The sequence below is a fragment of the Symphalangus syndactylus genome, chromosome 8 (assembly GCF_028878055.3).
Source record: "Symphalangus syndactylus isolate Jambi chromosome 8, NHGRI_mSymSyn1-v2.1_pri, whole genome shotgun sequence".
NCBI classification, from domain to species: Eukaryota; Metazoa; Chordata; class Mammalia; order Primates; family Hylobatidae; genus Symphalangus; species Symphalangus syndactylus.
Window position 1 is genome coordinate 95,126,036 of NC_072430.2, and position 26,113 is coordinate 95,152,148.

Here is a 26,113-nt window from a genome sequence, read left to right on the forward strand (position 1 = left end):
AAGTCACATCTTACATGGTGGCAGGCAAGAGAGTTTGTGGAGGGAAACTCCCACTTATAAAACCATCAGATCTCGTGAGACTTACTCACTACCATGAGAACAGTATTGGGGGAAACACCCCCATGATTCAATTATCTCCACCTGGCCCTACCCTTGACACGTGGGGATTATTACAATTCAAGGTGAGATTTGGGTGGGGACACAGCCAAACCATATCACATGGAAACCAACAAGTGGTTATGTGCAACACAAAATGTCACCTAGGATGCCATGCTCTGCCCCCTAGGGAAAAACAAAGGGAATGAGCCTTGTGCCAGCAGTAGAAGCTTTGTTATTTGAGGAGTAAAACTAACATGCACTGAATGATTACAGCCTAGATCAAAAACTTCTGCACACCACTGAGACCTATGTAAGGAGAGATGGGTGGGGGCATCTAGGTGATCTGTGACTGGCACAGGGCAAAGAGGAGGCCAGAGGCAGGGAAAAGGGCAAAGTAGGTGCTCCCAGGTGATGCAAGAGGCAGCGAGGAGCCACTGCAGGTTCTGTCAAGAGAGTGGCATCAGCAAGCAGTGTCTCGGCAGGACCAGTCAGAGATGCAGGGCAGAGGGGCAGGAGGAGACACAGAGAGGGGAGGCAAGGCCAGGGACAGGAATAGAGGAAGGAACGATGATTCTGGTTTCACTCAACTGAAAGGAGAAGGCAGTATGCTCAGTGTAGACCCTAAAAATATAAAGCCAATGAGTAAACCTAGTGATTGCGCTTAGTCTTCCTTCCTTACAGTCAACTGCTAACAGCAACACAGGCTAGGGAAACGCTCTTTTATTTGCTTGCAGTAATGACCGAAGAAAACCTTTTAAAAGTGTCTTCTTCCCTGGGAAAAGAATCTACTTCACTTTCTGATTTTACTCGATCGCAGTTCAAAGCCCTGGGACAGCAGCCCTTCGTCAGGAAAGGACAAGGCAGGATAACGGCTGGCTGAGTTCCAGAGAAGCTAAATCAGTGTCCCCAACTCTGCTTGCACACAGAGAAAACGACAATCCTTAGACAGCACAGTGGGAAAACTAGAGGGCATGTGTGTCCCTGCAAGAGGCTCCTGTGGTTTAGGAGGACCACTAGGGGGCTCTAGACACGCCAGGGCCTCTCTGGCCACCTGAAGGGCTTTAGGGGTGTCAGTATCCCTCAAGGCACATGGGGTGCACTGGGCTCAGCTCTGCTCTAACCCACAAGAAATCTGGGGTACCTACAGGCAATTCACAGAATAAAAGTAAATGGCTGAATATTAATTGTTATTTTTAAAAAATTGGCAATATAGAAAATAACCTCATGAGATCTCTGGTCCTTGGACCCTTAGCAATTGTACCAGGCCACCTTCCCTCATGTTCACTCTGTGATCCCAAGTTCAGCTCCTGTTGCCCCTCACCTGGACCACACTAATATGCTAATAGTATTCCAACTGGTCTTTCTGTCTCTATCCTATCCTCCAGGCTGTGGCCAGAGTGCCCTTTCTAAATCAAAGATCAGAGAAATACATCTCCTGCTGAAGACAAAAGCCTGCCTTGGCTCAGCAGTGCAGCTGCATACATCCCCCATTCCTAGCATGGTGCTGAGAACCTGCACCATCAAGCTCCAGCATCTCCCACCGGGTCCACTTTCCTTCCCATCTCCCCGGACACCCCACTCTCCAGCCACCCAGTACAGTCCCTGCAGGCTCCCACGTGTGTGCCTTTGCACATGCTGTGCTCTGTGCTGGAAAGCACTTCCCCTTGATCTACGTGGAGTAATCCTAGTGACTTCTGAGTCAGCACAAGGCCACTTCCTCTATGAAACCTTCCCTGGAGATGCTTTCCTTTGTCCTCCACAGAACTCTGATGGCCTTTTGCTAGAGCACCTGGATACTTCTACCACACGGAATTATTACCATGTCGACATCCCCCCCCCCACACTGAGAACTCCTTGTTGGCAAGGGCCAAGAATCATTCATCCTTGTGTGCCCAGGTCCTACAGTGCCTGGCACACAGTAGGCATTGAATAAGTATTACTGGATGGATGACTGAATGAATGTTTCCTAACAAACTATCCTGTAAGCATAGAAAAACGCCTCAAGCTATCTTGTTTTTAAGGAAACATTAGGAGTCGTTAAATGTGTTCCATGACGACCATGTCACTGATGTTTTGTACAGTCAAACGACACATCTCATGGTACAGGAGTGCTCCAAACCAAGCAGACGTGGCTGAACATGGCGAGTCATGAATAACACCGTGCTTTCCAAGGGAGTGTTTCCAGGGTAAGCAGAAGCTGGACTATGTCAAACTCTACACTAACGTTTTGACAGGGTCCATTCAACTAACACAGCTCAAAGGTACATTTATGTGTTTATGTGGTTAGCCAGTCAGCTGCCAGTTTTCTGCTTTGGAGAATCTTACCAGTTCTGCAGCTGATCCAGGCAAGCATTAGGCGGCCCCCCAATACAGGCGCTCTGCTGTCTCCGCTTCCACTCCACTAGTTCATCATTAATCAGGGCATTCTGGGTAAGTTCAGTGACATTCAGCAACTCTATTATTTTGTGAACTACTTCCTAAGGGCAGTAGAAGAAACAAAGTGAAATAAATTCATTTTTAATCACTGAATTTAAAAATATTTTTTAAAAGAAAAGCAAATATCATTTCATTCTCAACTGGGGCTCTAAGCCAGGTGGTTATAAAAATAACTTTTCCTCTCTACTAAACTTTGAGTCAATTATTTACAGTGTATAACAAAAGCGGCATGCTATTCTGGTAAGTAAATAACTACCTTTCTCTTATTGTCAAGCATTAAATACATCTTCTTGAGTAACAGCTGTTCTTGTTTCTGATCACTCTTTGCCACACCATTGGTCTCGTGTTCTACAAATTGAGAGACAGCCAGTAAATATATTTATATAAAGAAGACAAAACCAACAAAAGCCAAGATTCATATAAATTTAGGATAAATATGACACAAATGCTGCCTAGTGACAGGTCAAAGTTTGGCTTTCTTCGATCTTTATTAAACATGAAAAAAAAGTCCTAAGTATTAACAACTAGACACACTGAAACAAAATACTTGTTTTCAAAAATTAGCTGGGCGCAGTGGCAGGCGCCTGTAGTCCCAGCTACTCGGGAGGCTGAGGCAGGAGAACAGCATGAACCCGGGAGGCGGAGATTGCAGTGAGCCGAGATCTCACCACTGCACTCTAGCCTGGGCGACAGAGTGAGACTCCGTCTCAAAAAAAAAAAAAATACTTGTTTTCAGTGATCCATGTAAATCAGACATAGTAGTATCTGCCACTTAAGACATTGTCAGGTAATTACCTAAATAAATGTAAATAACAGAATTCAAAACTTCAGATAAAAAATGTATACAAAGCATAGCTGTAGCTTTCAAAGAGAAGTAGATGAGTAGGAAGTGGTAGTTGAAGTTGCTGTCTCTCATACTTTCCACCCAAATCATACTGATAATCTCCGCCTATGAACCATGGTATACCCCAGATGATGAATAAAATAACAGCAGTACCCTACATGTTCTACACAATGTACATTCTTGAGTTCTTTTCTGTTGCTACTCTCATTAAAAACACACAACAGTAACAAAATACAGTAAAACTGCTTTAAAACATGAGAAAAATACTGGGCTTATCTGCAGTGTATACACGTGGACCTGCAACGTTTGAAGAAATCTGAGTTATTAGGGCAGGGGAACTCCACATATCTATCACTCTGTGTCAGTCAGTGGGCTAGGCGCAATAAATAAGGTGAGTAATACATAACCAGTGGTTATCAAGTAGGGGTCACTGACCCCTAGGGGACTTTTGGCAATCTCTGGAGACGGTTTTGGTTGTCACTAGTGAGGGCTCCTGGGTAGTGCTACTGGCATCTGGTGGGTAAAAGTCAAGGATGCTGTTAAACACTCTACAATGCCAGGACAGACCCCACAACAAATTAGCCCAAAATGTCAATAGTATTGGATGTTAAGAAACGCTGGCCTGGGTTATCAAGGAAGAATTCAGAGTCATAAAATACTCGGCAAATAGAAAGGAGTAATCATCTTCGTTATCTAGTGTGAACAGAAAAAATTACAGCCAATGGGCACCACTTCAGTTGTGAACCCTTACCTCTGTTCTGCAAGGTTTTGCATTTGAAGTCATATTCATCTTGTAAATCTTCCAGGCTCTTGATTTCATGCTCTATACACTACAAATAAAGATGTAAACATGTTTTCTACTGATCAGCAACTTCCAAAGACTTTAGGCAACAGAGTATCGCTTCTATAGAACCCAGAGAAATGTGAAAACAATTCCAGCTCCCCCAAAAAAAGATCTGACTTGGAGAGTTCTAATCATATACATGAAACAATTTCTATTTCATTAATAAGTATGTCATAACATTTTTAAAAAAGCAAACGTACAATAATTCTCGAACTGATTTGTATGTCCTTAACCTGGTTCCAGCACCTAAATTTTGATTCTTCCTCATCATTTTTGAGACTACCTCTGGGATATGATTTAAGAACTCCACTGTGAAGCCCACAGCAGGGGGGAAAAAGCTCACAGAAAATTTCCTCATTCCTTCCAAGTAAGAAAAGTGACCATACATCCCTGCTTTACTGGGATAGACCTGGTTTCATACTTGCTATAATTATAAACAGCGCCCTCTTGGCGGCTCAAATGCATCTCCATCTGAACAATAAATTGTATGTTCATTCTACAAATAAGCCTCATTTGTTTGAGATTTAGTCACATTTCCACATATTCTTCTCTGGATTTCCATGGCTATTTCTGGACCGGGCTCACTCGGTTTCTACTTTAATGAAATGTTTCCCTACGAGACCGCAGGATGAAGTTGCTCCAAAGAATGTGGAGTGTGGAAAGATGCTATCTGAAACATGTAAGTCAAGGCCATACTGGTGTTACCCAGAGATCCACAGAGGACCAAACCCCTAAGCTGGAAGGCCTTTTCCACAAACACAGGCCTGTGTGAAAAAGAACTCCTCAACCCCTCCCCGCACCAGCCCTAACGGTGGAGAGAGTAAATGGGTGCCATCGAGGGCGCCAGAGCAGCCTTCTGCTTCCATAAGTTGACTTGGAAGTTGTATCCTAAAATTGCTGTGGATGTCTTAATCAGAAATGTATCCAAATTTCTTTCAATAAAATGTATTTTTGTTCCTCTTCCAAGTCTTAGGATAAAACAGATGATTGGGAAAGATGGGCCATGTTTATCCTGGGGCACTGTGATTTGAGAGGTGTGGACATAAAGGCCCATTTAGAGCAGCAACATCTCATTTACTGGGTACTGGGCAAAGTCAACATTTACTGCATGATATTTCAGGGAAGAAAAAGATAAACTCAATGTTTGGCAGTTATAAGAGGCCATTCAAAAAGTCTATCTGGTCATTGATTTTACCAATTTGTTTACTTAGAGCTTGAGACTTCTGCAAAATTTTTCTTCCCAACTACTTAAAAGACTGAACTCAGTTACTAGGTTTACACCCCAAGCAATTGAAACCTTTTTTCCCCTACAGAAAGTTTCAGAATAAATGCATGTGTTTACTCAATACTCACCATAACCTTGTCCTTCACATTTCTGACTTTACTGTCAAGCTCCTTCTGTTTGTCTAACATCACTGTGGTCTGAATATTCCCCGACTGAGCCTGTAATGGGAAGGGCATGATTATAGCCATCGTTTTCTCCAGGGTGTGTACTTGCTGGTTACACTCCAAAGTCAAGTCCCCACCTGCCTCCCAGACCTTCTGACATGTACTACAGGCTTCCTGCTTATGTGTCAATAAGAAATTTTTCCCAAGGCCCTGGAAAATGCTGGCAAACTGTTAACAAGGTTACAAAAAAACTAGGCTCAATTCATGTCTAAAATAAACAGTATTTCTGGGAGTTTCCATTAATTCATACAGTTGCATGGTACCACACTGCAATTTAGTTCACGGTTTCTCAAATACCATACACAAGATTACTCTTACTAACTCTGTCCTTATTTATCTTAAAGCTTTCTGATTCAAAGTGTGGTCCTCAGACCAGCAGCATCTCACCACCTAGGATCTTGTTGGAAAATCTCATGGGCTAATATGATTATGGGATCAGAAAACCCTATTTTAACACAATTCCGGATGATCCAGAGGTATACTGAAATATGAAAGCATTCCATTAAGGCCATCGATGAAAATCTGCTACTATAAAGTCAATAATGAATATAAATCCAGACTTGCCTGGGAGTATTCAGTCCTATTTTTGATAATCAGAACACTCAGAAGTGACAGGGTCTCTACTTGATTCATACACCAGATGTACCCTGCACATACTTACAAGGTACTAAGTAAATGTCAGGCAATGTTCTAGGCTCGGGTGTTAGAGTGGTAACCAGTGGTCCCTGTTCTCATAGAGATTAAATCCTAGAAAGATGTCATTTTTTTAGAGTTAAATCCCCCACACAGCAAAAACTGTGCTTGTCAACCTTTCTTACACAGTGCCCTACACAGCACAGACTCTACAGGGGTGTTTTTAGGTATGCAATTGTATCAATCTTTTCTTCTTTATGTCTGGAATTTTATATATTAGAAGCCTTATATTAGAAAGCCTTTCCCTATTGACATTACAGCATTCACTCATTTCTCTAGCACTTGCAAGGTTTCCTTTTTTTCTTTTTAACTTTTAGATCACTGATATATTTGTTTATTCTCATGATCAGTGTGAAGTATGGGTCCACTTGCTGTTTTCACTTTTTTTCCAATTAGCTTTCCATTTGTCTTAACAACATTTACTGAAAAGTCCATTATTTTCCCCAGTGCTCTGAGCTGCCAATTTTACCACATAAATTTCCATACGCACACAGGTTTCCTTACAGATATTTCCTTATAGATATTTCTTGGCCTGTTTATTCATAAGCCTGAACTCTTGAAGGATGTTTGACTATAGAGGATTTATAGTCTATCTAGTAGGGCCAGTCCCATTTCATTGCTCTACTTGTTCAGAAGTTGCCTCGCTACTCTTGCATGTTTATTTTTTATAAATTTCAGAACCAATTTGTATAGCTCCAGAAAACAACTTGTTGGTATTTTTATTGGAATCACATTAAAATGACAAGTTAACTCAGGGAGAGCTAATATCTTTATGATGTTGTTTTTAATTCTTATGCTTCTAATGGTTTTCTCTTGTCTACTTGCATCGGCCAATACCACCAATACGATGCTAAATAGCAGTGGAAACACAGCATCCTTGCTGTGTTTCTGACTTACTGGAGTTTTCCCAGTTAGGTAAGATACTCTCTCTAGAATGGAGATATATATATTTTTGTATGTTAAAGAGGTACCCATCAATTCCTATCTTATTCAATCTTTTTATCAGGAATGGGTATTGAATTCTGTCAGGTCTTTTCAGCTTCTGTGGAAGTAAATGCTTTTTTTTCCTTGTAGCTATTAATTTAGTGAATTGCATTAATAGGTTGCCCAGTCATGGACTACCCTTGTAACCTATAATAAATCATATTTGGTCATGTCCTTTCTTAATGCCGTATTTAATTCTGATCCCTAGTATCTTATTGAGGATTTTTATATTGATACTCATAAGTAAAATTGGTCCATAATTTTTTGTTTTATCTTTATCAGGCATACGTCATCAAAGTTATTCTCTCTTCATAGAAGTTTTCCTTCGTGTTATATATTTTCCAATAGCAGAAGTTCAAAGCATGTGAATTGTATCAGCTGTAAAGTGTGTATTAGAAATACATGAACGTTATTGGTATCCTCTGTAAGTCCAAGGTGCCACATATCACTAAGTGACAAAAGGGGTTTCTCTGGGTGGTAGGAATAAGTTGTCACTCTGAGGAGTTCCATACAGCTTTCTGCCTGTGCAGGGAAATCTTTGCTGTTGTCTAATTCTGATATGGTTTGGATCTGTGTCCCCACCCAAATCTCATGAATTGCAATCCCCATTGTTGGAGGTGGGGCCTGATGGAAGGTGATTGGATCACGGGGACGGTTTCTCATGAATAGTTTAGCACCATCCTCTTGGTACTATCTTTGTGATCATGAGTTCTCATGAGATCTGGTTAAGTGTGGAGCACCTCTTCCCCGCTTCCTCCTGCTCTGGCCATGTGATATGTGTGCTTCCCCTTCACCTTCTGCTATGACTGTAAGTTCCCTGAGGCCTCCCCAGAAACTGAGCAGATGCCAGCACCATGCTTCCTGCAGAGCCTGCAGAACCATAAATCAATTAAACCTCTTTTCTTATAAATTACCCAGTCTCAGGTATTTCTTTACAGCCATTCAAGAACAGACTAATACAACTTCTAAGCCAGCAGGACGTGGGCACCGTGTCCTGTGGGCTTTGTAACAGCTGGGACACTACACTTAGAGAGAGGGACCAGGCCACTGGAGAAAGATTCTGACTTCCCAGGCCTCCTCCCAAATGACCAAGGCTCGGTTTAAAGAACAGGGATATAAACAATGGCTGTTAAGAGAGCAGCTACATCCCCAGCTTCTACATCCCCTTTCTACTGACTTGCTGGGAGATGCTTGGTGGAAAAACCTGGTGACTGTGGCAGGGCCTAAGAAACCTCCTGCTTCCAGCTTGGGCAGTAGTCCCTCCAAGTCACTCAAACCTTTGGTGTTCTCTTACCCCTTCCTCTCAACCCTCCCTGCTTCCCTCCACCCTGCCCCCATCTGCTAAGCAGATGCTTGGCTGCTCCTGTACACTTTAGTACTGATACCACTTTCACAGTGAGTCCTTAACTTTTTAACTTTCTAAGAAACCAGGGGTACTGAAACCACGGGAATGTCAAACAGTGAAGTTGGAAAGGACTTCAGCTGTCAGTGACTCTTACTTTCTCATTTCACTACTGTACCTCTAGAGACCTTGTCTGGATGGGAACTTGGTTACTTCAGACCCCAGACCAAAGAAAAGTCTTCTGCTCAAGAAGGGGGTCCTTTTCAACAGAATGAGCAGTTGTCCAAGTAAGGGAATAGGCACTCCATGGGTGTGAGAAGTTCCAGCCAGAAAGCCCTCATATCCCATCCCACAGATTAGAAAACTGAACAGTGACTTCTCCAGTGAACTAGTTTTAGAGTTGGACAATACTGGGTTTAAATTCCAAACCTACTTCTCATTAGCTCTGTGGCCCTGAGCGAGGTACCTCATCTCTAAACCTTAGTTTTCTCATCTTTAAAATGGGGACAAGAATCCCTAACTTCAGTGATAGTTTTGAAAGTATTTACTCAAATGAAATAATGTTTATAAAGTGCTTAGCACAGGGCCTCAAACATGATAAGCACTCAGCATATGGTAACAATTAGTCCTTAAGAACACAAAGATGGAACAGCAAAGGAAGCTTAGAATCCACCTCATGTCTTTCCCTCCCACCTGAAAGAAATTCTCCCCATCCCTTCAGACCCTATGGACCTAAATTTTTGTCCAGACATGCAATTGGCTTTTTCACCACGAAGGAAAAAAAGAAAGAAAAAAACTTGGTGTGCTGTAAGATAGCACACGAAACATTTATAGTCTACTAGAGTGTGTATAGCATAATATTCTCTTAAATGTATTTTCTAAAAGCTCTTATATTAAAACAAAGAATAACGGGAACAATAATTTCCCATCCCCGCATGTCTACAGAATTCTATGGTCTCTAAATGATCTGAACTGACTCAGAATTTTGCATGTTTTTAACTTGTTGAATCTGTTGAATCCCCATGTACCTATCACACACTTTCAACAATTAGCATTCATGGACACTCTTGTTTCATCCCTATTCTCCTTACTCTTCTAGTCCCCAAACGGGATTATTTGAAGCAAATATCAGACATCACATCATTCCATACACATATACTTTAGCATGAATAGAATATACACAGTCATGTACCACATAACAACGGTTCAGTCAATGATGGACTGCGTATATGACAGTGGCCCCATAAGATTAGAATGGAGCTGCCCTATATGGGGGTACCATCTTTTATCTTTTATACACTATCTGTACTGTACCTTTTCTATGTTCAGATACACAAATAATATTGTGTTACAATTGCCCATAGTGTTCGGTACAACTTCATATTGTACAGGTTTGTAGCCTAGGAGCAATAGGCTTTACCATATAGTGTAGGTGTATAGTAGGTTATACCACCTGGGTTTGTGTAAGTGCACTCTATAATGTTTGCACAAAAATGCAATCACCTAGTGGTGCATTTCTCAGAATGTATCTGTGTCATTAAGTGATGCATGACTGTATTTATTTTTAAAGTTACTTCAACAAGGGGGGAAATGGTGAACAATGTTTCTGACCTACCTAACCAATAGTTGGCTGGATAACTTTGGAAAGGAGGCACCTATTGTGCCTTTTCCCTTTCCCTGACATCCCCAGACACCCAGAAACTTCCCTCACACCCTAAGGCGGCTTTGCAAAGGTGTTCACGGACTCAGGTGTCCTCTGAGAGGCTCAAAACAATCCCCACGTTACCTACATTTTTAATGGGGAGAGAGCTCAAAAGCTGGTGAACCTTCAAGATCCAAAGCCAGGGGATGGGGTTCATGTGGGAGAGCAGAGGTCACCTACTCTGCTGCCAGTGCCAACTCTGGGCCAAGGGGCCAAATGTGAGGAGGACATGCCTGCAGCTGGGGGAAACAGGTTGTCCTTCTGCCCATCTTTGCTCCTGGCTGTCCTTTCAAGTCTATTAGAAATACACAGGAGGCCCACGAATACTGCTTTTAGGATGGAAGCCCCATATAATCAAAATTGCCTGCTGAAAATCTCCCAGGTATATGCCAGGTTAGAGACAGGCACATCTCTTTCAGAGGAGACAACCTGGCCAGCTTCTCCAACGTTGATATACACCTTTGTTCCCTAGGCTGGGTACCAGATGAGCTAGCCAGCTTGAATTTAGAATAAGCAATATGTATCTTTAAATGCTCAGTTCAGCAAGATGCTATCAGTGTGACAGGAAGATGGGAACTATACGCCTAGGGAAGTGACAGGATTACAAGGACTGGGACAAATGCTCAGGCAGGAGAATAGCATCCTCCACCACACTTAAACTCTCTCCCTCTCCACTGTCGCACAGTTCACTTTGGTAGTCGTTTGTTGGTGAAATGCACACGGGATGCATACTATGTCCTCTGGCATCCATATAGGAATGGGCTCCTCCAGAACAATCCGTAACACGGTGGCTTCACACTGCCTGCCTGTTGGCTTGGCGTCACCACCCCACTGCTCAAGAAAGGAATACTAAATGCCATAGCAACTTCAAAACTCTGCTGAACCCTGACAACTAGGAAGGTTTATATTAGGATTAATAAAACAATGACCAAAAATCTTGATACTGGTACAACTCTGACTCATTTACTGTTTGATGTCTTGAACATTTAATAGGTATCTTGACCTTGCTCAAAACAAAGCCCTTGATTTTCCCATCAGCCTCCTCTTCTGTACACAAACCTATTGTGTCCTACAAAACTCCTGCCCCTGCCCCCTCCTTGCCATCCCAGCTCCATGAACAGCATTGCCAGTTTTCAAGGGGTTCTAGTAGCTGCTGTAGAGCCATCCTTGACTTTCCACTCTCGCTCCTGCATCTAATCCTTCAATATAAGGATCCTTCTATATTGGCACCACATCCAAAGCATAACCTGAATCTGTCCACCTCTTCCTACCTCCACTGATTCTACTGAGTGCAAGCTTCCACTGCCTCTACCTTGGACAGCTGCAAGAACCCTCTATCTGCCTGCTTCCATTCCTGTGCCAGCAACTCAGAGGCCTTTCCTGACCCTGATCTAAAGGAACAACCCCACTCCCAGCCACTCCATGAATGCAGCATGTTATCTTCTCAGCACTTTATGCTACCCGGAAGCATCTTGTTTATATGTTCTCTCTCCTCGTTAGAACTTAATCCCATTAGATTAGGATCTTTCTTAAAGCCTGGTTCTATAAAATCTCTAAATCTGATTCTCCCACTTCTTGGGGCCATAACATTAGAGATATTTTCATCATTGCTTTGACATGGGCCCCAATAGTATTTGATGAATGAATACATTTTTATTTTATTACAATTTTTGTGTTCAATGAGAAAATAGTACCTGATTAAATCTCTGGGCATTTTCCAGAATTTTTCTTTCTTCCTTCAGACAGTTGCAAATGATCATAGACATCTGGATTGGGTCTTCCTGAAAATGATCCTAGATTTGAGTGGTTAGAACAAAAATAAATTAAAATGCAGAGTGTTTACATTATTGTGTATTGTAAGTTGATATGAATTTGTTTATATTCTCTGGGAAACCTCATCTCTCATCTATTAAATTCTATATAAGCTATGTTTGTTAAAATCAAAATATTTCTTTCACGAATTACGACAAAAATTGCTTTAACTTTCTAAGTGCAGGTACCTAAAGTACTTTTTGATTTAAAAACAAGTATTTTCACATATGGTTCATATAATATTTTTTACTTTAATATCTTTCCATATTTCTTAAGGCCAATTATCTTCTGTTAGGATCCCCAGACAATGCAAATGATATAAAAACTATACATGACATTCCTCAATGAATGCATCTGTTAGTCTAAGCTTTGAACTAGACCAAAGATATTCATCTAGGGTTTTCTGTTGCCATTGTCAAAGCTAGTTTGCAAAACACTAGCAATAGCAATAATGGCTCTTTATACAGGTACATTCATGCAAGGTCTGTATGAGAGCAAATTTCTGTAAAGCTAATTTGATTTCCCCACTCACTGGTATATAAAATCATAAATACATTCACAAAGGAAAAAAAAACAAACTTCCAATTACCTAAGCTGAAAAGTTCAGTTGTATCGTAAAAGAAGAAAATGATAGCTTTCACCTCCATTAAAACAGAAAAGTTCTGTTATTACAGGACATAAATATGATAGCCACCCCAAGGGCATGCTGGGAGTACATTTGAAGAACCCCTAAAACTCTGTAGCATGTTCTCTCATGTCTGGATCTTTCTTTGACTTTCTCTTCCAAGAGAGGCCAACTCCACCAGAAGCAAGGCAAGGTGGAGTCTAGTTCCTGAAGTCACCTGACTTCCTTAGGTGAAAGTCAAACCTTTCCAGATTTATTCCTTATTTGCATAGCAAGGACCTGAACCTAACCACTAACGTTCCCTAGAGCTTTAATGTATTACTATAGATCACTGCTCTTAAAATGTAGCCCCTTTTCTTTGGTTTAAATATTGACAATTTTTAGTAAAACAAGATTATAGCATCACATTTTTCTCAGGATTACTGACACCTAAGAGGTGATACATTTAACCTTGAAAATTCCTTCTGTGTTTATACAATAAATTGATATCTTATTTTACTTATGCTATATTTACTGATGCTGTAAATAACATAAATGGAGTTAGTCTCTAGTACTTCTCTAAATACCAATAAGTGTGTGCTCAATTGTATTTGCTGAATGAAGAAAACTGCCTTCCATAAACATGAGAACACTTCAACTAAAATACAAAAACCAGGTCATACCTGAAGATTACGCTTGCTTTTCCTTATGTTATGCTGTAGCAAGAAGTTATTCTCCAACGAAAAGCGACTATATTGATCATCCAGCTGTGACAGGAGGTCATGAAAACGGATGGTGGCAAATGAAACATCATTGGCAGCATGCTCCCTAGGAGATTTAACATTTACACATTTCATTCTAGAACTAAATGTCTACGAAAAACAGACAAAACAAATGTTGGTTTCCTCACTGAAATTATTAAAAATAATTTAAGTATTTTCTTAGGTTTATTTTCTTCTTTTGAAACTGATATTGCTTTTAGCAGCAGTTTATGTGGTATTTCTCTTATGTGCAATTAGCACGAAAAATTCTAGAACTCTAAGAGATTGTGCATGACAGTGTTCACGGTGACTATCTCTGGAGGGGGAAAGTCAACAGGGGACCCTTCACTTTCTATGTCAAATACTTTCAGGACTTTTTAAATTAGCAAATAATAAATTTTTAAGTAGAACACCTATCAGTTAAAAAAATCCCCTTAATTTGACTACCTTCTTCATATTTCTACTCAACGTGTAACCATTAATTTGGCTTTCTTTTAAATTACTTCTTTCTATAGTCTGGATCCTAAGTTGGAAAATAATTGGCGTCAGTATTCTCTAACTGTCCAAAGCATTTAGGAGTATCTATCATCAATTAAATTTGACAAAACTGCATAAAAGTGCTTAATGACTAATATACTTAACTTTGTTGAGACACACGTCATTTTTTAAATCAACAAACTTTTCTACAACAAATAATTCCAGTGGCCATTGATGGAATTCATCTTCTAGTAAACATGGCCCCAAGTCACTTAATCAACCAGTATTTTTAAGGTGTAAACTTCTGTCTAGTGAATTTTCCTTACCAGTCTTGCTTTTCTAACCACTGTGCCAGGTATTGTCTGATTTCCATGGGAAAACTGTCATCATAAAGCTGGTGAACCTGCTCCAGGAATTTTGAGTCAAGCTGCTGAAGTTCATACCACTGAGACATCCTATAGGGAAAAAGAATATACATTCTTTCTATGTATATGGAAACCATAGCTACAAAGAAAGCCTTCCTAGCATCAGGTTGTACTCTTAAATATCTTGCTTAATCCAAAACATAGTTTGTCTCAGGAATATTTTATTTAAATGGCATTTACAGTCTAAAGCCTGTTTTTAATTGAGTTTGGTGATCAACTTTTTTTCTCCTCCACGAAACACATCTTCATGTCTTTGCTTATTGTCAACATATCAGAGCAGCCTTCTCTGGCCTCCTTATTTAAACTGCAACCACCTCCCACCCTGGAAACATGCTCTCTCTCTTCCCTGGTTTATTTTTCTTCATAGTACTAACACCACCATCTGACCTACCACATATTTTATTTTGATTATTGTGTTTTCACCACTTGAAGGGATGGATGTTGGTGGAGGATTTTGTACACCGGTGTATCCCCAGCACAATGTCAACCACATAGTAGGTATCCAATAAATATGCCTTTAAAATGAATTTGTGATTTTATCAAATAAATACATAAAAAACATTATTTTAATTAGACTTGCTTTAAGACAATCACAAGACTCTCCCAAAATTGCTCTCCTACAAATCACGGTACATTTGTAATTTAACTCAAATATTTTCAAACTTCTATTTTATATTTATGACTCATATGGTAAAATTCATTATTTTTGTTACACACATTTAAAAAGATATATTTTCTTCTTTGCCTACTACAAACAATAAATCTGGCATAAAGAAGTAATGATTTTTAAAGATTAAAACACCATTAAATATAATTTAAAAGGATAAAGTAACACTTAGCTTTCTGGATAACTGTTAAGTCCATTTTTATATAGTGATCCTAAAGATTAAAAATCACAACAAAAACTTGATATAAGCAAGTCCTAAAATACATTAGGAAAACGGAGAGTCTCCCATGACCATCACGTAACTTAGGATTTATATCAGCACACAGCTGGCAATATGCAGAGCGGACACAAGTGAATCTTGTCCTGCCAGACCTCTGGGGAAGGGGTCTGGATTTTCAAGTAGGGCATGGAAGTGTGTGTATGCATACTTGTAGCTGAGCACATGTATGCAGGCATGAAGTAACGCCTACTCCACAAACGCCTACTCCTTCCAAAGGAGTTATCATCATATATACCAGTAGAAATGGACCCAAGCCCAGCGCCTTGGCACTCCTGCTGTAGCAATTTGATTTTTCAGTTCAATTTTATTTTACCTGAGTGGAAAAATCTGTGGCTCTCTCCCTCTCTGCTTGGTAACTAATAAGGATGTACCTAAAGCAGATATGCTGGACCGTCAGCCAATGGGAGCTGCAATGCCTCTTATTAGCCAAGTGAACCCAGGTAACTTACTCCCCTATCAACAAGGTGTGTGTGTGTGTGTGTGTGTGTGTGTATTTAGTAGACAGGAACTTGCTCTGTCATCCAGGCTGGAGCACAGTGGCAGTGGAGCACAGTTCACTGCAGCCTCCAACCCCTGGACTAGAGCAATCCTCCCACCTCAGCCTCCCAAGGAGCTCAGACTGCAAGTGATATGGTTTGGCTCTATGTCCCCGCCCAAATCTTACCTTGAATTGTAATATAATTCCCACGTGTTAAGGGCGGGACCAGTGGAGGTAACTGAATCATGGGGGCAGTTCCCCCAATGCTGTTCTCGTGATAATGAGTGAGCCTCATAACATCTGATGGTTTTATACGCCACTGGCATTTCCCCTGCTTGCATCCATTCTCTCTCCTGCTGCCCGGTGAAGAGATGCCTTCTGCCATGCAGAACTGTGAATCAATTAAACCTCTTTTCTTTATAAATTACCTAGTCTTGGGCAGTTCTTCATCGCAGCATGAGAACAGACTAACACAATAAACATGAGCCAAGACGCCTGGCTAATTTTTAAATTTTCTGTAGAGACAGCCGCTGGTTAAGTTTCTGAGGCTGGTCTCAAACACCTCACCTCAGGCAATCCTTCCACCTCAGCCTCCCAAAGTGCTGGGATTACAGGCGTGAGCTTCCGCACCCTGCCACAGTTGGTTGTTAAGGCTGGTTGAGCTAGTAAATATGTAGCACCTGGCACAGAAGAGGTGAATTAATAAGCTCATGTTTGGGCTGGCCAGGTGGCTCATGCCTGTAATCCTAGCACTTTGGGAGGCCAAGGTGGGTGGATTGCCTGAGCTCAGGAGTTCAAGACCAGCCTGGGCAACATGGTAAAACCCTGTCTCTACTAAAATACAAAAAAAAAATTAGCCGGGCATGGCGGCGTGCACCTGTAGTCCCAACTACTCAGGAGGCTGAGGCAGAGGAATTGCTTGAACCCAGGAGGCAGAGGTTGCAGTGAGCTGAGATTGCACCACTGTACTCCAGCCTGGGCGACAGAGCGAGACTCCGTCTCTAAAAAAAAAAAAAAAAAAACCAATGAATAAATAAGCTCATGTTCACAAATCTGGAGTCAGTCTCATCTTCTCACAAAACCTGTTACCAACTCAGGGAGTGGCATGGCCATCTCCCAATCACCTAGCTCAAATCCCAGATTTAGGGTTGATTCCTTCCACTCCATCCCAAGACCTGCTACCTTCCCAATCCAGCCTCTGCTGCACACAAATTGGACCACATCAATCTCCTGTGCAAAAATCCTGATTTGTCCATTCCTAGGCGGATTTCCACCCCACCCCATCTTCATCCATCAACAAAGCAACCCAGTCACGAAATCATTTACTGTTTTTCAACTGTGCCTAACATTTCTGCTTTGCTCCAGCTACTCGCCCTCGGAAACAGCCTCTCCACAAATTTTTGCGTCTCTAAATCCTACAGCATTCAAAGCTATGTATAAATGCCCCTTCTTTCATAAAGTTGTCTGAGACTTACTCACAATTAAGCTTTGACTTGTGTCTCACCGAATTCTGTACCTCTATTAGAGCATGGGTTCCAGTTTTCCTTGTAAAGCTCTGTGATGCCTCCAGAGTCCCGGCAGGGAAAAGTGGGTGGGGAGGGGGTGGAGTAGTGGGGTATTTTGCTTTTTACCATCTTATGGACTTTGGACAGTGCCCTGCATATACTATGTGCTCAAAACAGTTTGTTGAATTGAAATTGTGTATATTTCAGATGCAATTAGAAAGTAAAAAGCAAACCATATTATGATCTCACAAGTGTGAGTCCAGCATCCTCATTAAGCAATCGTCGCACAATGGACTGTGCTGGAGGCTCAAGTCCTATTTCTGTTCTATAAAAATAACTCCCTACCTATACAAACAACATTCAGAGCACAATCAACCACACCTCTGCATACCTACCCCAGAACTCTTCAGTACCGGCCAGAAATTTTTTTAAGAGTATATTATTTTGGGGGTGAGGGGTCTGCAAAAACTAAACATCACTTTTAAACTCTAAAAGGACATTAAGCCCTTCCATCTTTAAACACAGAAACATAATTAAGATTCCGAAGTCATGTACTCATTCATCTGACTGCATGAACATTTACTGACCTGCCACCTTGTGCCCCAACAAGGGCCTGGGGATTCAACCAAAGGAGCAGCTACGCACAGCACGTTAGGTGCCAAGACTGTCGAGGTTACATGCACAGAGAGCGAACGTTAACCTAGACAGCTCTCGAGGATGGCATACAGCAAATGAAACTTTCTGCGAAAAGAAGAAAAGGTGACTGATGGAAAGGGGTGGAAACGGGAGAAAGTGAGGGTAAATGGGAAGGTGCAGTGCCTTCTAGAGGAAAATTACATTTCACAAGTCCTCTTCATTGCCAGAGCACGACTGGCAAGGGAAATCGTGCTGAGCAGTGCCATCTCCGAGAACAGGCGGCACTGCTCGCACTTGGAATACTCGGGACGCGTTCTTTCTCTGGGATCACTGATTCGCAGGTCAGCCCAGACGGCCCGTCCTCGCCCGGCGTCCAGCTGCACGGCCCGAGGTCTCTGTCCCTGCGCGTCCCACCCCCGGCACCCGGAACCTCACGGCCACTCACTCTGCGCGCAGAATCCGGAAGGGCTAGGCGGGGGCGCGGCGGTGCAGCCTCTCCCAGGCGCGCCGGGTCGCCTCTGCTCGGTCTGGGGTCTGCCAGGCGCGACCCCTAAGTGCAGCCGAGCCCCTCCGCACACTCTGCGCAGGAAAGCGAAACTACCCGGCAGGAGAAAAGGCAGCGCCGGCGCCCGGCCCCCTTCCGCCCCCACCAATCACCGGGAGGCTCCGCCCTCAGCCCATTAGACGCGGCTGTTCCGCGGGCGCCACCGCCTCCCTCTGCGGGCCGCTGCGCCGCCCACGCGCTGAGTGTTTCCTCCGGCTTCCGGCTTCCGGCTGGGGCCGTCGGGAGGGTGAGCCGCCGCCCAGTCCCGTGTTGCCACGCTGGCAACTGGCGTTCTGTTTACATATCTTAGAGAACGACCAGAAGGACGTGCTATGTTTGCAGAAGTACAAACTTGGAGGTCTCTGTATTAGCTTCATCGCCGAGAATCCAGGCAGAGGACAGATTTGGCGACGTCGTCATTCTAGAAGCTCCCTTTAGCAACTGACTTCCGTGTTGCTAAACCCAGGGAACGCTTTCCCGTTTTTCTCACTTTACTTGACAGCTCGGAAGCATTGGGCACAGTTAACGCCTTTGTTCTTGAAACACGTTTCTTCCTTGGTTATAATGATAACACATCCTCCTTGCTTCTTCCTGCCTCTTTGGCATTCTTTGTACATTGCCTCCACCTCCACTATCAAACCATTATATGTTAAGGTTGTCAGGGTCCAGACATTCGTCAGCTTCTTTACCTAGGCTTCTAAACGCTGTGCTGTGATGACCTCACCCACAGCTTCAATTTCCTTGTAGATGGAGGAGTCCTAAATGCTTATCCCGTCCACATCTCTCCTCTGGGCTTCACACCTACAACCCCCACTTGCCTCTCCACTTGTATGTGCAGTGAGCTCTACAAACTATGTTCAGAATCGAACTCATCTTTCTCCTCAAACCTGCTCTTTTTCTAGAAATGGCACGTCAGATACCTAGGATTCATCGTTGACATTGCCTTCTCCCTCACCTCGCAACACCTGATCCTCAAATCTTACTGATTCTTCCTCCTAAATATTTCCCAAGTCTCATTTACTCTGCTCCATCTCTTCTGCTGCCTCCTTCTGCAGTAGATTCCCGAATGGCTGCCTCACTTCAGCCCTTATCTCCCTTTTACTCCATTCTCCATACAAGAGTTTGAGTGTTGTTTTTTTTAATTGAAAAGCAGATCATGTCATTTGCCAACCTGAAAATCCTTCCATGGCTTTTCTTTGCTCTTATAAAATTCAGTTTCTTAATACATACTATAAAGCCCTGGTTTCCCAATCTCTTTCTCCAACCCCATAATGTGCCACTCTGCTTTGCTTACTTCAGCATTTAGTTCTTCAAATAAACCACACTCCCCAAACTCAGGGACTTCTCACCAGCGACTGTTTGGAAAACCCCTTGAGCCAACATCTGCTTCACCCAACTCTTTGCTGGCTAACTCATCTTTTAGATCTTAGTTTTAAAAATCTCAGCTTAAATGTCACTTCTCCAGGTAGGCATTGCTGAAGCCAGACAAACTAAATCTTCTTGGACTATATGCTCATAAAATCAATTAGTTCCTTCAAGTAGATGGGATTTGAGTCAAGCCTTGAATAATTAGGCACTTTGGGGTAGGAGAAGGATCTGAATAATTTCCCATGGATATGGTTATAAGTGTGTGTATGATTTTTTTTTTTCTTTGCACATCTATTTGTTCTTGTCACACATGCACCCTCACAAAGCAAGTTAGCAGTGAAACTAGACTTCTCTGCAAAGAGATGCCACAGCACCAAAAAGGTCCCTTCTGCTCTTACTCACCCAAGGACCAAGACAATGTTTTACTGTTCTCTGAAACAAGCTGTATTAATCCATTTTTAATGCTGCTAATAAAGACCTGAGACTGGGCAATTTACAAAATAAAGACGTTTAATGGACTTACAGTTCCACATGGCTGGGGAGGCCTCACAATCATGGCGGGAAGCAAGGAGGAACAAGTCACATCTTTCATTGATGGCGGCAGGCAAAGAGAGAGCTTGTGCAGGGAAACTCCCATTTTTAAAATGATCAGATCCGTGAGACTCATTCACTATCACAAAAACAGTGCAGGAAAGTCTCGCCCCCATAATTTAATCACCTCCCACCAGTTTCCTCCCATGATAGGTGGGAATTGTGGGAGTTATCATTCAAGATGAGATTTGGGTGGGGACACAGCCAAACCATATCAAAAGCTGACTCTAGGAAGGGTAGCTTACATGTTAAAAAAATTTTTTCTGGTACTATAAAACTTGCACAGATATTAGCTTCAATATTGCTGAAGGAATTAAATAATCCTAACATCTGCAAATAGGATTATTTGGCACTCCAAATCCCAATTTGGATCATCAAGATCTATGGATGCTTCCTTCCCTACCCCCCTTTATTTTAGCATCCACAACAATATCCTACCATAGGCCATCATCACTTGAGAATTGGAATGCTATGCTAATCTCTAGGTATACTACCTTTTTCTTGCCTCTTTCTCCTTCACTATATTTGCCAAATTAAATTCCTTAAAATACTGCATTGATATAGTCATTCCCTGCTCAAAAGCCTTAACAACTCTCCTTGCACGTATGATAAACACGAATGTCGTCTGCTAGTCTGGATCCTCCACAAAATGTCTCTTTCCTTCTTTCCAGCCTTTTCTGACATTGTCCCATTTCCCAACTAACCTCGTCTAGCTCCAACACTCCCCCCATGCTTTTAATTTCCTGATTTCTGCCCCTTTGTACATACTGAATGGCAAGTCTTGCCCCTTACTCTCTTCACTTACCAAATTCTTATTCACCTGTTAAAGCCCAGCCCAAATACTATATTCTCTTTCTAGAACCACCTCAACCTGTAGCAATTAATCTGGGGTCTCTGAATGACCAAATAATATATGTGTCTCTATTTATTTGGACAATAACTATACACTCCCCAATATTGTGGTTTTTGAAGTGTCCAATCCTTACGCCTCCAAGATTCAATATTCCTGAAGGATAAACTATTTATATTTTCTTACTGTATAACATATTGACTTCTTCAAAAAGCAATCAAACCAAAGCCAAACAAAAACCTAGAAATCCAGAATTTGACAGACACAAATGTGTGACGGTTGCCTGTTAACAGTCAGCTTGGAAAGCTGTATCTCTGTACCAACAATGTCAAATTTGCAAAAGACACAAAACTAGAAAAAACAGCTAACACTATGTCTGTAGATTGTATTATTTTCAAATCTCTTCTCTCCCTTCCCACCCCTTGCCATGGTTCACTAAGGGTAGAGTGTACCTCTCTGTGTGCTGTAACTCTGACCTTGGCCATGTGACTTGTTCTGGATAAAGGAATATGGACAGTTGTGATGTATATACCATCTGTCCTGAAACTGCATGTTCTTTGTAATCAACTTGTTCTTGTGTGCTCCTTCCCTCTGCTAGGAGATAGCATGCCTCAGGTTCCCACGCTAAATCAAAATTCTAAATCATCTAAATATTCTAACGGACTGCTGCTGGTCTGAAACCAACTGGATACTATGTATGTATGTATGTATTGATGACAGAGTCTCACTCTGTCGCGCAGGCTGGAGTGCATTGGTGCAATCTCGGCTCACTGCAACCGCCACCTCCTGAGTTCAAGCGATTCTCATTCCTCAGCCTCCCAAGTAGCTGGGATTACAGGCCTGCATCACCAAACCCAGCCAATTTTTTGTATTTTTAGTAGAGTCAGGGTTTTGCCTTATTGGCCAGACTGGTCTCACACTCCCGGCATCAGGTGATCTGTCTGCCTTGACCTCCCAAAGTGCTGGGATTACAGGTGTGAACCACTGTGCCTGGCGTCAACTGGATAACTTTTTTTGAGACCAAGGGTCACTGTGTCGCCCAGGCTGGAGTGCAGTGGTGCGATCTCAGCTCACTGCAACCTCCCCCTCCTGGGTTCAAACGATTCTCCTGCCTCAGCCTCCCGTCAGCTGGACAACATTTAAAACAATAAATGCAATTACTTGTATTGGATTTAAAAGAGCAACAAATGACAGGGTACACTTTGTCACCAGCAATCAATCAGAAGCAACAGGTAAGGTGAAATTTACTATTTGCCACTCCTGAACTGGTGTACAGACAAAGGAGAGTCAAGGACAGTGAGGAATCCAGAAAATACTATCATATGATGAGTAACTGATGTGAAGTCACCGGAGTAACTCATAAATTCACATGATGTTACAGTAGAAAGACTTAAGAACTGCTCCACACTTGCCATTTGGAGGAACTGTATTTTGCTTGGAGAAAAGACAGTATCATTCCTATTCTTCACTCACCGTTTCTTTTATACCCAAATCATCCAGTTGTATTTACTTAGTTATATCTGCCTTATTGCACAAAGCATTTAAAGCAACTTAATAACAGAAATATCTACAATAACTAGATAAATAAAGAATACAGTGCAGCCTGCAAACCAAGGCAAAAAGATATCAGTTATGTAGTTCTCATTATATGAAACTGAAATTAAGAAGGCTCCCCTGATAAATTATTTTCAATAATGGCCACATTATTCCCTGCTCTGTTATTTCCCCACCCTGCAGCAGATGTGACATTGTGACATTTAGAGTCTAGGCCTCAAGAGGCCTTATACACTCCGCTCTCAGAACCCTGCCCAGCCTCCATGAGAAGTCCGGCTAGCCTGCAGGAGCATGAGAGACCACACAGACCACAGCTGAATCAGCGTAGTTGTTCAAGTTTAGACCTCAGATTTATGAGAGAACCCAGGCAAGAAAAAGTGGGGCCCTGACCTAGGTGAACTGAACTCCCCAGCATACCCTAGACTAACAAGCACTGATAAATGGTTGATGTTTTACCAAAGTTTTGAGAATAGCTTCGTCTGTTATGTAGCAATAGATCACTCAAAGAATTTATGAAATGAAGCAAAACATTCTACCACTGAATTCTAAAACAAGTAAGTGGAATTTAATTAAGTGGAACAGGTCCATTGCCCTTCCCAACCATGGGAATTTCCCCTGGAGTCTCTCATCCTTAAGGAATACTTTATCTGTGTCCTTACCACATTCCTATAAAAAAAAAAACTTACTGGCTCTGTGCTTTCTTTACAGCCTTGATCTATTTCAAAATGACAGCTACAAATCTGATGAACCAATCTATAGTAATATGTTTTAACTTTCCCCCTCCTTCCAGCTACCATTTTGCATTTCAGCTATCTTTTCCCAATGTTTGTAATAATGTTATAAGCTAAATATCTGATAGTAGGAATTTCTAAAAATTCCAGTCAATGCCTCTTCACCTCTCCTCCTTTCTGTAAGGCTTGCTATTATACTGTGAATGTCACTTCATCAGTGTAAACTATTTGTTCATCTGTAATATAGTAGAATTGAAATAAAAGATTTCTATCCTTTCTTGTAGTTCTCTGGATTTGGGTTTTGTACAGTCACTTACCTGTCTTGGTGTGTGTATTTTCTTTCCAGTTAATAAGTACAAGAGGCCTCCTACATAGCAGCTGGTTAAAATGCAGGGATGCATATCACGGTTTGAACAAAACTGCAATATGTACATGACCTATTTCATCCCAATATGGAGGAAAGCTATGAATACTTTTAGGAAAATGGCCATATGCAAGCAAGCTGTGTTCTTTACATGAAGGAAAAATAACACATCGACCAGAATTATATTGACAATTATAATGTAGGGAACACAATCTTTTTTTTAGAAGTTTTTATAATATTCTTGAACTTACAGAAATCTGCTATATGGAAGTGATCAGATATAGATGAAAGATTTACGCAGAATGATGTTCATAGCAGATTCATTTATAATAGTGAAAAATCAGAAACTGAATTTTCCAACTGACAGTTAAAGCACAATTCATATAGTAGAATATCAAAGTTAGGCTTTCAAAGACTATTTAATTTCACATTGGAAAATATCCACGTATAAAATTAAATGAAAATGACGGAAAGAAAACATAGACAGTATTATCCTATTATTGTAATAATACATAGAAATGTAAATAGATGGAAACAGAGAGGGAGAAAGGAAAAATATTCTAAAATGCTAATGTGTCTGGGTAGTATGTTACGTCTATGTAATTTATTTTCAGTGTTTACCATGAGCACTATCACATTCGTGGTCAAAAACCGCTCAGGAACGCTTTGGAGCCCTGGCTTTCCGAACGCAGGGAGAGCAGCCCGGGCCCGCCCACTCCCGTGGCTTTGCGCGGTGCAGTTTGAACCGCTTCGGAAACAGCTGACCCGGCGTGCGCGGCGGGAGGGACGTGAGTGCTCGGAAGAGCCGCCCCACGTGCTTTCGGGGAAACTGCCCGGGAGCGAGAAGGAGTGGGATTGAGAGGAAACCGAGAAGCGAAAGTTAGAGCCTGCGGGAGCAGTACGCAGGCGCAGCGGGGCTTTCCGGCAGCCCGCTTCCTCCCAGCGGTTTCCCTCTGGCGACGGGCGCCCTGCTAGCAGGCTCGCCCTGGGGCTGCAGATCGGCTTGCGGGACGGGATCCCAGAGATCCCAGAGAGGCCGGTCCACGCGGCCCGCACGCGCGAGTGTTAGCTCTGCACATGACGGAAGGCGGAGGCGCGGGTGGCTGCCATTTCACCTTAGAGGGAGGGTGGGAAACGTGTCCTGATTTCTGCACCTGAGGTGCTGGAAACCTTACCCCTGCACTTCCACCGTTTCTTTCCTTGTCCTGAAAAGGTCTCTTTTACCCGCCTCACTTCGCTATCTACACAGTTTGCACTTGCACTCACTCAGATCTTGTCCTGTCTGGTAAACTCTGACCGTTAGCCAGCCTAGGTAGCTGCCCTTGTACCAGAGGTTGGGGTCTGGCAGTTTCTGTAGGCGTCCTTAGGCTCGGTCTGCAAGGGGCTTGCCTCTTTCTTCTGGGGTCTTCTCGCCCCCGTGCCTTCTCAGTTATGGTGATTATAGCAGAAGGAACGTGGGAGAAGTATAATGGAGAATGTTTAGTCACTGGACAATGATTTCGAAAGTTCGGCTGGCCGAGGAAACAGTTTTGTGTAATGTCTGACTTACTCAATGGTTCTAGGAGGCACGAGACTTTCTTTGGGCTCTGCTCGCCTACTCTTAAGGGGCTCTACCTTCTTAGGGTGAACTCGGCACCCACCTAGAACCTCCAGTGTGTGAAAGGGCCTACCTCATTGGGCCCCAACCTCCAGCCTCTTGTGAGAGTGAGGACCAGCCCCCACAATGGCTGCACACAAACAAGACCCTAAGGTACAGAGTCCTGCTATGCAAATAAACGTTTATTTTCCCCGGTTAGAACAGGACCAGCTATGTAATTTGCAGGGAGGGCCCGTTGCAAAATGAAAATGTGGGGTCCCTTACTCAAAACTAATGAAGAATTTCAAGAAGGCAACAGGAGAGCATGAAGCCAAGCATGGAGCCCTTCTGAGTGCCTGCCCTGTGGAAGCCAGACCTAGGTGGGGAATTTGGGGGTATTTCTTGTATAGCAACCTTGTTCGATGTTCACTTAAATGAAGAAACAAATTTTATAACACCGCTCACCTGTTTAAAAGCCTCTGCTGGCTTCAATTTGC

General features: G+C 42.4%; 1 protein-coding gene across 17 annotated transcripts in view; it reads right to left on the reverse strand.

The window, feature by feature from the left end:
• Positions 1–18,644, reverse strand: part of STAT1 (signal transducer and activator of transcription 1) — a 45,342-nt gene extending 26,698 nt beyond the window's left edge. For 4 of the 17 annotated variants that reach the window (XM_055290063.2, XM_055290061.2, XM_055290059.2 and 1 more), the window contains exons 1-9: positions 18,484–18,622; positions 17,990–18,143; positions 14,374–14,502; positions 13,493–13,637; positions 12,088–12,186; positions 5,577–5,666; positions 4,131–4,209; positions 2,792–2,883; positions 2,425–2,576 (exon numbers count right to left, since the gene is read on the reverse strand). In XM_055290063.2, coding sequence (XP_055146038.1) covers positions 2,425–2,576; positions 2,792–2,883; positions 4,131–4,209; positions 5,577–5,666; positions 12,088–12,186; positions 13,493–13,637; positions 14,374–14,501 — 785 coding nt within the window. In that variant the 5' untranslated portion in view covers position 14,502; positions 17,990–18,143; positions 18,484–18,622. Of the gene's footprint in view, positions 1–2,424; positions 2,577–2,791; positions 2,884–4,130; positions 4,210–5,576; positions 5,667–12,087; positions 12,187–13,492; positions 13,674–14,373; positions 14,503–17,989; positions 18,166–18,239 lie in introns of all 17 variants that reach the window. The other 13 variants (XM_063644823.1, XM_055290054.2, XM_063644824.1 and 10 more) reach the window with 11 other exon arrangements.
• Positions 18,645–26,113: the final 7,469 nt, after the last annotated feature.